Raw genomic sequence first — 12,500 nt, 5'->3', positions numbered from 1 at the left:
CAGGCGCCTGCTGGGCCAGCTCCTCGCTCTTCAGGTGCAGCCAGTTCAGCAGCTCCTGCAGGGACATGTGCAGCCGCTTCCACTGCTGTGTGCTGGCGTCCAGGTGAGACCTGCAGAGAGAGAGGCAGTCATCAGCCCTACCTGTGTCTGTCACACCTGTACTCAGCACACCTGTATGTATGTTACACCTGTACGCAGTACACCTGTACGTCTGTCACACCTGTACTCAGTACACCTGTATGTCACACCTGTACACAGTACACCTGTATGTCACACCTGTACGCAGTACACCTGTATGTCACACCTGTAAGCAGTACACCTGTATGTCACACCTGTAAGCAGTACACCTGTACGTCTGTCACACCTGTACTCAGTACACCTGTATGTCACACCTGTACACAGTACACCTGTATGTCACACCTGTACGCAGTACACCTGTATGTCACACCTGTAAGCAGTACACCTGTACGTCTGTTACATCTGTACTCAGTACACCTGTACGTCTGTTAGACCTGTACGCAGTACACCTGTATGTCTGTTACACCTGTACTCAGTACACCTGTACGTCCGTTACACCTGTACGTCTGTTACACCTGTATGTCACACCTGTACGCAGTACACCTGTACGTCTGTTACACCTGTACTCAGTACACCTGTACGTCTGTTACACCTGTACTCAGTACACCTGTACGTCTGTTACACCTGTATGTCACACCTGTACTCACTACACAGTAAGTCTGTTACACCTGTATGTTACACCTGTACTCAGTACACCTGTATGTCAGGCCTGTACTCAGTATGTCTGTTACACCTGTATGTTATACCGGTACTCAGTACTCCTGTGTGTCTGTCACACCTGTACTCAGTACACCTGTATGTCACACCTATACGCAGTACACCTGTACATCTGTCACACCTGTACTCAGTACACCTGTATGTATGTTACACCTGTACTCAGTACACCTGTATGTCACACCTGTACTCAGTACACCTGTATGTCCGTTACACCTGTACTCACTACACCTGTACGCCTGTTACACCTGTATGTTATACCTGTACTCAGTACTCCTGTGTGTCTGTCACACCTGTACTCAGTACACCTGTATGTCACACCTGTACGCAGTACACCTGTACGTCTGTCACACCTGTACGTCTGTTACAGCTGTACTCAGTACACCTGTATGTCCCACCTGTACTCGGTACACCTGTATGTCTGTTACACCTGTACTCACTACACCTGTACGTCTGTTAGACCTGTATGTCACACCTGTACTCAGTATTCCTGTATGTATGTCAGACCTGTACTCAGTACACAGTACGTCGGTTACACCTGTACTCAGTACACCTGTGTGCTCATCACGCCTGCACTCCCCGGAGCTCACCTGATGCTGAGGGACTTGCTGCGGAGCTCGTTCCAGCGCTGCCCCATGTTGTCCAGCCGTCTCTGCAGCAGCCCGGCGTCCTCGGACCCCTCCAGCGAGGTGAGGATGCGCTGCCCGTTCTCATCCAGAGTGTGGAAGGCCTCCGTGTGGCCCTGGATCTCCGACTGGAGCTCCTGCAGACACACACATTACATTACATTACATTACATTATTGGCATTGGGCCTTATCCAGAGCGACGTACCGTTGATTAGACTAAGCAGGAGACAATCCTCCCCAGGAGCAATGCAGGGCTAAGGGCCTTGCTCAAGGGCCCAACAGCTGTGCGGATCTTATTGTGGCTACACTGGGGTTCGAACCACCGACCTTGCATCGGTTCGGTTCCCAGTCATGTACCTTAACCACTACGCTACAGGCAACCCCTAGACACAGTGACAGGGCCGTCTTCTCAGACCCCTACCGCCGCCCGCAAGAGCCCAAACCACTTCAGCCCCCCCGGGAAATACCGTGTCATCATGAAACTGCATCCACTCAAAGCGATGTCCCAAAACCACAGTGAGAAAGATCTCAGACAAAGCCCTGCCTCAAAACTCAACTCTGAAGTACAAACTTTTTCTATTCAACAAACAATCTATTCAGTATCTTTGAATGTAGGCATTTAGGTTGGTAGGTTTTACCATGTATGCCACAGCATTTGATCAATGGTCCTTCTAACTTACACATTCCAGTGGACCTTAAGAGTCAACAGAGCTTTCCAGAATCTAACTCTGCAACTGATTTACGCTTCCACAGCAGAGTGTAGAGGTAACGTAAATGCATCCTGTCCCAAACACCAAGTAAGCTCACTATGTTCCGAACAGTGCAACTTTCATGACGAATAAAAAATAAAAAAATAAATTAATAAAAAAATACAATAAAAATAACTTCCAGATCAACTTTGGTTTTTGTGTGTGCAAAGTCTAATTCCTTCTGTTTTCATAAACACTTGGTAAGAGTCACATACGTGATCCATTTCAGCATACAGTGACATGGTAATATTGTTCCACTGTGACACTGTGGTGGGGAAGCTGTTGCTAACAAGAGACTATGAGCACTCTTATACGGCTCAAACCATCCGTTCAAACCATCGTGAGCCAACACGGTCTTCCGAACACGGGGACGTAGCGCAGTTATTTGTAGTTTTTTCTCTATAAATATTGGTCCACAACAATCAAAGTGTTTTTCTGTCTGGGATAGGCAATAAGCACCACAACCATAAACCACATTCCTCAGGAGAAAAACTACCACTGAATGGATGTTAACTTCTGCCGGAAGTGGCCACTTCCCAAGTGTCCTGTTCAGAACACGGTGAGTTTACGTTACTGTACTAAATATGAGAGCATTTACTAGCACTGTATTATATTCACTATAAATGAGCAGGCTATGCATTCTACTGTAAAATATAGTGTACATACTTTATAACAACAGTCCATACAGGTATAACATTAACACTGTACTAGTATATGGTAATGTATATTCAATGTGTATGAGCACATCCAAGCACTATGTTATATGCAGTCTAAACAGTATGTTTAAGTACTGCATGACATATACAGTACTGTAGCAGTGTGAATTGGCAATACACATGTATATATTTAATGTATCCTGCAGCACACATTAATTCATATTCAGTCATTTGTACATATTGAAATATTTAGATATTATAAGTTTAGGTACTGCACAACACTCAAAGATTTTAAATCCTGAAGGGCAATCTTACTTTGAATCTTACTTTTACTTTCTGACTTTAAATATCTTCCAGCCCCATTTCCAATTACGTAACATAAGGTACATTATATTTTGAACACATTCATGCAGAACCTTCCTTACATAATATGATTATTAAATTATTACATTAATATTCGACGGGAGACTGGATCTGAAAATATCTGCAGAAACACACACACACACTCACGCAGGCACACACACACACACACACACACACACACACACACACAGGTAGGTGAACTCTGACCTTCACATGGTATGTTTTCCTGCGTAACATGTCCAATCCAGAGCACACAAGTCACATCCAGGACTCTACAAACATGGCTAGCCTTCTCCAAGTCACGACAAAGCCCCTGTATGATTGTGTGTGTGTGTGTGTGTGTGTGTGAGAGACATAATGAAGCACACAGGCCATGCTGGGGGAAACACAGGCCGTGTTGTTGTGCATAAGCGTGGGCGCTGCTGGAGAGGGACACAGAGGGGCGGAGATGGTCCCGACGAGAACAGGCCCTGTCTTCACTCCGCACAATGCAGCGCGGGCCGTCCTCGCTCCTCCTGCCTCTCCAACATCAAACCCCCTCTGCCGAGCGCACATTCCTTCCATACCAGCCAGGGCAACCCAAGTCAAGGCCACTGTGGAGCTGGGGACAGGGGAGGGAACGAACTACCCCCGCTGCGCTGGGGCAGCAACACGCTGGTGCAGCAACACGCTGGGGCAGCAACACGCGGGTGCATCTCTCGACGGCCGCATCTGTAACTTTAACTCAAAATGGAGAAATGCGAAGGGACTGATACTCTCCCGTTGGATGGAAGGGGAACCCTTGAGAAAACTCTGAGCGTCAGTGGAAGGTTCCGGAAAGAAGATGTTAAAACGGGAGGAGCTGTACATAATTATTTTGGATTCTTTGATTTTTGGCTTTTGCTAAGCTTGTCTGGTCTATTGGAACCCAGGAAATACTCTCAAAAAGTGTAAACCTCCACTGGGTCTGGCTCCTCTTGGTTGGCTCAACTGCACCAGGCAAGATCAGTTGAGTACAGAGAAGTGTTTCAGTCCAGAACAATACCGTATTTGGCCCAGCTCTGGCTGCATGAGGTCGCTATGGTCGCTATCTCCCACAGGAGAGTTCCCCAGACGGGCTGACTCCCCCGGCCCCCTCACCACCTCACCTGCCACTGCGCCATCAGCTGGTGTCCCATGGCCGGGTCCTCCAGCAGCCCCTCCTTGTGGGTGGCGTCCTGGAGCACGTTGGCGGTGGTCTCCGCCTCGGTCAGCCAGTTGAGGAACTTCTCCAGGTCCAGGTAGAACTGCTGCAGCAGGCGAAGGGCGGCCTCGAGAGCTGCCTCTCTGTCGCCCACCCTGGAGAGCCACCGCAGAGGGGTCGGGGGTCAGAGACGCCACAGTGGAGCGGTCAGGGGTCACGCACACGAAAGTGGAGGGGCTAAGGGGTCCTAGAGTTACATTCTCGCAGGGAGAGTCAGGGGTTACACACATGCTCCAGGGTGGGGTTGGAGAGAGGTGAATGACTGATATTGACTGACTGAATCACTGAGAGATATTGACTGACTGAATCACAAGCCCATTTCTTGTTTTGTTTTTTTCCCTGTAGTCCGAACTAAAGACCTCTCTGACTTGTGGCTCTGGAACAAAGAAGTGCTCTGGCTTCTTAACAAAGGGTACACACACAGGGCCACAGCTATGAATTCTCAGGCCTGGGACAAATTATATTGGGAGAGCCAACTCAATAAATGTAACAAATTAAAAATAATAATAAAAATAAGGCCCAGGACAAACTGCCTCAGTTGTCACCCCCTATTACTGGCCCTGGGGTAAACACATCATTTTGTGTTTGTGAAGGTGAGATGGTTGATGGTTGTTGGTTGGTTAGGTGGTGTGGGTTGGCTGAAATGTTTGTTGACGGTAGTTGGTTGGTTGGTTGCCAGAGGTTTGCTGAAGGTAGTTGGTTGAGGGTGGTTGGTTGGTATGTTGGTGTGGGTGTGTTTTTGGTTGGTATGCTGGTGTGGGATTGTTGTTGGTTGGCTAGGTGGTTGCTGTGGGTTTGTTGTTTGTTGGTTGGTTGTCATGGGTTGGTTGAAGTGAATTGTTTGATAGTGGTTAGCTGGTATGTTGGTGTGTGTGCCTTGTTGTTTGTTGGTATGGGTTTGTTGGCTGGTTGGTATGTCGGAGTGGGTTTGTAGCTGGTAGGTTGGTATGTTGGTGTGGGTGTATTGTTGGTTGGTCAGGTGGTTGCTATGGGTTTGTTGTTGGGTGGTCAGGTGGTTGCTGTGGGTGTGTTGTTGGTTGGTTGGTTAGGTGGTTGCTGTGGGTGTGTTGTTGGTTGGTTGGGTGGATGCTTGCTGTGGGTGTGTTGTTGGTTGGTTGGTTAGGTGGCTGCAGTGGGTGTGTTGTTGGTAGGTTGGTTAGGTGGCTGCAGTGGGTGTGTTGTTGGTTGGTTGGTTAGGTGGCTGCAGTGGGTGTGTTGTTGGTTGGTTGGTTAGGTGGCTGCAGTGGGTGTGTTGTTGGTTGGTTAGGTGGTTGCTGTGGGTGTGTTGTTGGTTGGTTAGGTGGTTGCAGTGGGTGTGTTGTTGGTTAGTTAGGTGTTTGCAGTGGGGTTGTTGTTGGTTGGTTGGTTGGGTGTTTGCAGTGGGGTTGTTGTCGGTTGGTTAGGTGTTTGCAGTGGGGTTGTTGTCGGTTGGTTAGGAGTTTGCAGTGGGGTTGTTGTCGGTTGGTTAGGTGTTTGCAGTGGGGTTGTTGTCGGTTGGTTAGGTGTTTGCAGTGGGGTTGTTGTCGGTTGGTTTGTACGGGTTTGTTGAAATAAGCTGGCCTACGGTGGTGGGGTGAGGTTAGTACTGAGGAAGGTGTACTAACCTCTTGTTGATGTTGGCCCAGGTGATGTTCACGTTGTCTGTCAGCAGGTTAACTCTGCTGGTGTCGTCTGCGGAGTAGTTCTTCAGCAGATCACGGGCCAGGTCATTGCTCACATCCACAGATGCCTGCCACTGCTGCAGGTCCTTCACGAAATGCTGCAGGATCCAGAGAATACCCATGAGCCCTCACACAATCACACACGCGTGTACAACTGCTGTGTAGAACAGACACTCACGAATGACACGCTCACACTTTCATGTGTGCCTTTCTTCCACGGTCACCAGAGTCCTCAGTCTGTCTAAGTTCCTACATCGCTATTGAGCCATTTCCAATCTACAGATTCTAAACACTTCATTAAAGAGAACAAGCAAATCAATATGTAGTATTTACGTTCATTTAGCCAAGAGAGAAAGAGTGTGAGAGTGTGAGAGAGAGACAGTATGTGTGGGTGAGAGAGAAAGAGTGTATGTGTGTGAGACAACCAGTATGTGTTTGTGTGTGTGTGAGAGAGAAAGAGTTAGACTGTGTGCATGTATGTGTGTGAGAGAGACTGTGTGTGTCATAGAAAGAAGGTGTGTGCGTGTTTTTGAGAGAGACTGTGTGCGTGTGTGTGTGTGAGAGAGAGAACCAGAGAGAGAAAAACCACCCATATAAAAGGTACAATGTGTTACCTGTTCAACTTGTGAACATAATTGTAGTTAATACTATACTAAATCCTCTCAATAGTCTATTTCCTGTTTTTTTTCTTCCCCTTCTAGTTGGAATTGCTGTATTTGTGTGTGTGTGTGTGTGTCTGAGTTTAGGTGTGTGGTGTTTTATATTTAATGCTTTTGGCAATATACTGTATGTATTTCATGCCAATAAAGCATATTGAATTGAATTGAGAGCGGGACTGTGTGTGTGTGAGAGAGAGTGAGACTGTGTGTGAGTGTGTGTGTGTGTGTGTGTGAGTGAGTGAGACTGTGTGCGAGTGTGTGTGTGAGTGTGTGTGTGTGTGTGTGTGTGTGTGTGTGTGAGTGAGAGAGAGACTGTGTGTGAGTGTGTGTGTGTGAGTGAGTGAGTGAGTGAGTGAGTGAGTGAGTGAGTGTGAGAGAGAGAGAGAGAGCTGGGTGAGTGAGTGAGTGTGAGAGAGAGAGAGAGAGAGAGGGAGTGCTGGGTGAGTGTGAGAGAGAGAGAGAGAGCTGGGTGAGCGAGTGAGTGAGTGAGTGTGAGAGAGAGAGAGAGAGAGAGAGAGCTGGGTGAGTGAGTGAGTGTGTGAGAGTGAGAGAGAGAGAGAGGGAGAGAGAGCTGGGTGAGTGAGTGAGTGAGTGAGAGAGAGAGAGAGAGAGTGTGAGAGAGAGAGAGTGTGAGAGAGAGAGAGAGCGCTGAGTGAGAGGTTAGTGTGAGGAGGCTGGAGACACACATACTGCAGACAATAGAAAACTGAACTCTGACTGTCTCTTCCACTTTCTCATTACATTCATATTACAGCCGTTTAACAGACACTTATCACCGGCGACTCGCATCGTTTATTTATTTATTTCTCACAGTTTCCATTTATACAGCTGCATATTTACAGAAGGACTGTATTTATTTATTAACCTTCATTTATACTGGGTAGGTTGACTGAGCATGCATGCTCTTTTACAGCACTGCCCTGCTAATGGTTCAGATAAGCTAGTTAGTGGTGAAATCAGGTGGTTTAGTGCATGGTTGCCTGCAGACACTGTAGCCCACAGGACGTGGAGTTGAGTAGCGCTGCTCTGTCTGTCTGTCTGTCTGTCTGTCTGTCTCTTACCTTCAGGTCAGCATTCTGTTTCTTCAGTGCATCCACTGTGTAGGAAATCTCCTTCCAGGACTCCAGCTTGTTATTGGCTCGCTGTAACAGAGGATCCACCTCCTTTTTCGCATCCAGCCAATGGCCAGAGTCCTTCAGCATGCGCTGCAGCTCCGCCCACCTGTCTGACAGCCGGCCGTGTAGCTCCTCCCACTGTGTCTGTAATTTATCAACTGCACAGACACAGAGAGCAGGTACAGCCACACATTACACAGGAAGAAAGAGGCACAGACACACACAGAGGCACAGGGAGAGACAGAGACACAGAGGCACAGAGGCACAGAGGCACAGAGGCACAGAGGCACAGAGGCACAGACACACACACATACAGGCACCGACAGAGGTACAGACAGACACACCACAGTTTCATGCCTCAAATAAGTGCCCTGCTTCCCTTTGTACTTTTCATTAGCACAGACTTTAGAGAAAATTTCAGCCAAAACATATCAGCCCACTTAGAAGCCAGAGGTAGTCAAGGAGACACATTTAGGATCCTTTTCTATTATCAGGCTGAATAAGATATAATCTCTGAAAGGATAGCTGTCAACACAGGCTAAGAAGCTTCGGCACAATGCATCCATGGTCACACCCTAACCTGGTCAGGGATGTGTAATCCACAGCGGTATAGAAGGTGCTTTACACACTGTGGTGTAGAAGGTGCTTTACGCACTGTGGTGTAGAAGGTGCTTTACGCACTGTGGTGTAGAAGGTGCTTTACGCACTGTGGTGTAGAAGGTGCTTTACACACTGTGGTGTAGAAGGTGCTTTACGCACTGTGGTGTAGAAGGTGCTTTACGCACTGTGGTGTAGAAGGTGCTTTACGCACTGTGGTGTAGAAGGTGCGTTACGCACTGTGGTGTAGAAGGTGCTTTACGCACTGTGGTGTAGAAGGTGCTTTACGCACTGTGGTATAGAAGGTGCTTTACACACTGTGGTGTAGAAGGTGCTTTACGCACTGTGGTGTAGAAGGTGCGTTACGCACTGTGGTGTAGAAGGTGCGTTACGCACTGTGGTGTAGAAGGTGCTTTACGCACTGTGGTGTAGAAGGTGCGTTACGCACTGTGGTGTAGAAGGTGCGTTACGCACTGTGGTGTAGAAGGTGCTTTACGCACTGTGGTGTAGAAGGTGCTTTACGCACTGTGGTATAGAAGGTGCTTCACGCACTGTGGTGTAGAAGGTGCGTTACGCACTGTGGTGTAGAAGGTGTTTTACGCAATGTGGTGTAGAAGGTGCGTTACGCACTGTGGTGTAGAAGGTGCTTTATGCACTGTGGTGTAGAAGGTGCGTTACGCACTGTGGTGTAGAAGGTGCTTTATGCACTGTGGTGTAGAAGGTGCTTTACGCACTGTGGTGTAGAAGGTGCGTTACGTACTGTGGTGTAGAAGGTGCTTTACGCACTGTGGTGTAGAAGGTGCTTTACGCACTGTGGTGTAGAAGGTGGTTTACGCACTGTGGTATAGAAGGTGTTTTACGCACTGTGGTGTAGAAGGTGCTTTACGCACTGCGGTGTAGAAGGTGCTTTACGCACTGCGGTGTAGAAGGTGCTTTACGCACTGCGGTGTAGAAGGTGCTTTACGCACTGCGGTGTAGAAGGTGCTTTACGCACTGCGGTGTAGAAGGTGCTTTACGCACTGTGGTGTAGAAGGTGCTTTACGCACTGTGGTGTAGAAGGTGTTTTACGCACTGTGGTGTAGAAGGTGCTTTACGCACTGTGGTGTAGAAGGTGTTTTACACACTGTGGTGTAGAAGGTGTTTTACGCACTGTGGTGTAGAAGGTGTTTTACACACTGTGGTGTAGAAGGTGCGTTACGCACTGTGGTGTAGAAGGTGCGTTACGCACTGTGGTGTAGAAGGTGCGTTACGTACTGTGGTGTAGAAGGTGCTTTATGCACTGTGGTGTAGAAGGTGTTTTACGCACTGTGGTGTAGAAGGTGCTTTCCGCACTGTGGTGTAGAAGGTGCTTTATGCACTGTGGTGTAGAAGGTGCGTTACGTACTGTGGTGTAGAAGGTGCTTTATGCACTGTGGTGTAGAAGGTGTTTTACGCACTGTGGTGTAGAAGGTGCTTTCCGCACTGTGGTGTAGAAGGTGCTTTCCGCACTGTGGTGTAGAAGGTGCTTTATGCACTGTGGTGTAGAAGGTGTTTTACGCACTGTGGTGTAGAAGGTGTTTTACGCACTGTGGTGTAGAAGGTGCGTTACGCACTGTGGTGTAGAAGGTGCTTTATGCACTGTGGTGTAGAAGGTGTTTTACGCACTGTGGTGTAGAAGGTGCTTTCCGCACTGTGGTGTAGAAGGTGTTTTACGCACTGTGGTGTAGAAGGTGTGTTGCGTTACGCACTGTGGTGTAGAAGGTGTGTTACGCACTGTGGTGTAGAAAGTGCGTTACACACTGTGGTGTAGAAGGTGTTTTACGCACTGTGGTGTAAAAGGTGCTTTACGCACTGTGGTGTAGAAGGTGCGTTACGCACTGTGGTGTAGAAGGTGCGTTACGTACTGTGGTGTAGAAGGTGCTTTACGCACTGTGGTGTAGAAGGTGCGTTACGCACTGTGGTGTAGAAGGTGCGTTACGTACTGTGGTGTAGAAGGTGCTTTACGCACTGTGGTGTAGAAGGTGCGTTACGCACTGTGGTATAGAAGGTGTTTTACGCACTGCGGTGTAGAAGGTGCTTTACGCACTGTGGTGTAGAAGGTGCTTTACGCACTGCGGTGTAGAAGGTGCTTTACGCACTGTGGTGTAGAAGGTGCGTTACGCACTGTGGTGTAGAAGGTGCGTTACGCACTGTGGTGTAGAAGGTGTTTTACGCACTGCGGTGTAGAAGGTGTTTTACGCACTGCGGTGTAGAAGGTGTTTTACGCACTGTGGTGTAGAAGGTGCTTTACACACTGTGGTGTAGAAGGTGTTTTACACACTGTGGTGTAGAAGGTGCGTTACGCACTGTGGTGTAGAAGGTGCGTTACGCACTGTGGTGTAGAAGGTGCGTTACGCACTGTGGTGTAGAAGGTGCTTTATGCACTGTGGTGTAGAAGGTGTTTTACGCACTGTGGTGTAGAAGGTGTTTTACGCACTGTGGTGTAGAAGGTGCGTTACGCACTGTGGTGTAGAAGGTGCTTTATGCACTGTGGTGTAGAAGGTGTTTTACGCACTGTGGTGTAGAAGGTGTGTTGCGTTACGCACTGTGGTGTAGAAGGTGTGTTACGCACTGTGGTGTAGAAAGTGCGTTACACACTGTGGTGTAGAAGGTGTTTTACGCACTGTGGTGTAAAAGGTGCTTTACGCACTGTGGTGTAGAAGGTGCGTTACGCACTGTGGTGTAGAAGGTGCGTTACGTACTGTGGTGTAGAAGGTGCTTTACGCACTGTGGTGTAGAAGGTGCGTTACGCACTGTGGTGTAGAAGGTGCGTTACGTACTGTGGTGTAGAAGGTGCTTTACGCACTGTGGTGTAGAAGGTGCGTTACGCACTGTGGTATAGAAGGTGTTTTACGCACTGCGGTGTAGAAGGTGCTTTACGCACTGTGGTGTAGAAGGTGCTTTACGCACTGCGGTGTAGAAGGTGCTTTACGCACTGTGGTGTAGAAGGTGCGTTACGCACTGTGGTGTAGAAGGTGCGTTACGCACTGTGGTGTAGAAGGTGTTTTACGCACTGCGGTGTAGAAGGTGTTTTACGCACTGCGGTGTAGAAGGTGTTTTACGCACTGTGGTGTAGAAGGTGCTTTACACACTGTGGTGTAGAAGGTGCTTTACACACTGTGGTGTAGAAGGTGTTTTACGTACTGCGGTCGGTGATGAACGCTCGCGCCTCCTGGTTGTTGGTCTTGTTCTTCAGGTTCTGAGCTGCAGTGATCTGGCTGTCCAGTTGGGGGCGCTTCTGCTCCATGTCCTGCAGTGTGGCCTGAGTAACAGGGGAAATGGTCACAAGTCCAGTAAATGACCAGTAGGAATTGCATGAACCTATTCCTGAAAGGTTGTCACAAGATGGTCACACTGGAAAGGTCGGAAGTCCCACCCTGTTTAACAACATTTATTTATTTATTTATTTTTTGTACAACTGACACTTATCCAAAGCAACTTACAGTTGATTAGACTAAGCAGGAGACAATCCCCCCAGAGCAATGCAGGGTTAAAGGCCTTGCTAAAGGGCCCAACAGTTATGTGGATCTTACCATGGCCACACCGGGGCTTGAACCACCAGTCATGTACCTTAGCCACTATGCTTAGCCAACATGTGTGGTGTTGATCCTGCCATGGCAGTCACTCAAGGGAACATTATGGGCAGCAGGATTCCTATGCCCATGGGGTTTAGTCCTTTCAAGGGTGGCCGTCTAATCTAATGGCAAGAGCCAAAGCAATAATCCTCCCCCTGCTCAATATTACACCCGGACTGAACTGATCGACCGCCTCATATAACATATCCCAGTTGGTTCCTGCTTCACTAACCTCTTAAATCAAATGAATACCTAACACCAACCATAAGAACATCCGCCCCTGCCCCACTACACCACCCAACACCACCCCTGCTCCACTACACCACCCAACACCACACCCAACACCACCCCTGCTCCACTACACTACCCAACACCACACCCAACACCACCCCTGCTCCACTACACCACCCAACATCACACCCAACACCACCCCTGCTCCACTACACCACCCAACATCACACCCAAC

General features: G+C 48.5%; 1 protein-coding gene across 1 annotated transcript in view; it reads right to left on the bottom strand.

The window, feature by feature from the left end:
* Nucleotides 1-12,500, bottom strand: part of LOC133116647 (dystrophin-like) — a 177,690-nt gene that overhangs the window by 57,781 nt on the left and 107,409 nt on the right. Inside the window, 6 exon segments of the mRNA XM_061226466.1 lie at nucleotides 1-110; nucleotides 1,383-1,555; nucleotides 4,315-4,504; nucleotides 6,014-6,168; nucleotides 7,791-8,002; nucleotides 11,604-11,721. The exon segment at nucleotides 1-110 is cut by the window's left edge and continues 47 nt beyond it. Coding sequence (XP_061082450.1) covers nucleotides 1-110; nucleotides 1,383-1,555; nucleotides 4,315-4,504; nucleotides 6,014-6,168; nucleotides 7,791-8,002; nucleotides 11,604-11,721 — 958 coding nt within the window.

Source organism: Conger conger, chromosome 17, assembly GCF_963514075.1.
Source record: "Conger conger chromosome 17, fConCon1.1, whole genome shotgun sequence".
NCBI classification, from domain to species: Eukaryota; Metazoa; Chordata; class Actinopteri; order Anguilliformes; family Congridae; genus Conger; species Conger conger.
Note: the sequence above shows the minus strand (reverse complement) of the source record. Positions and strands in the feature narration are given on the sequence as shown.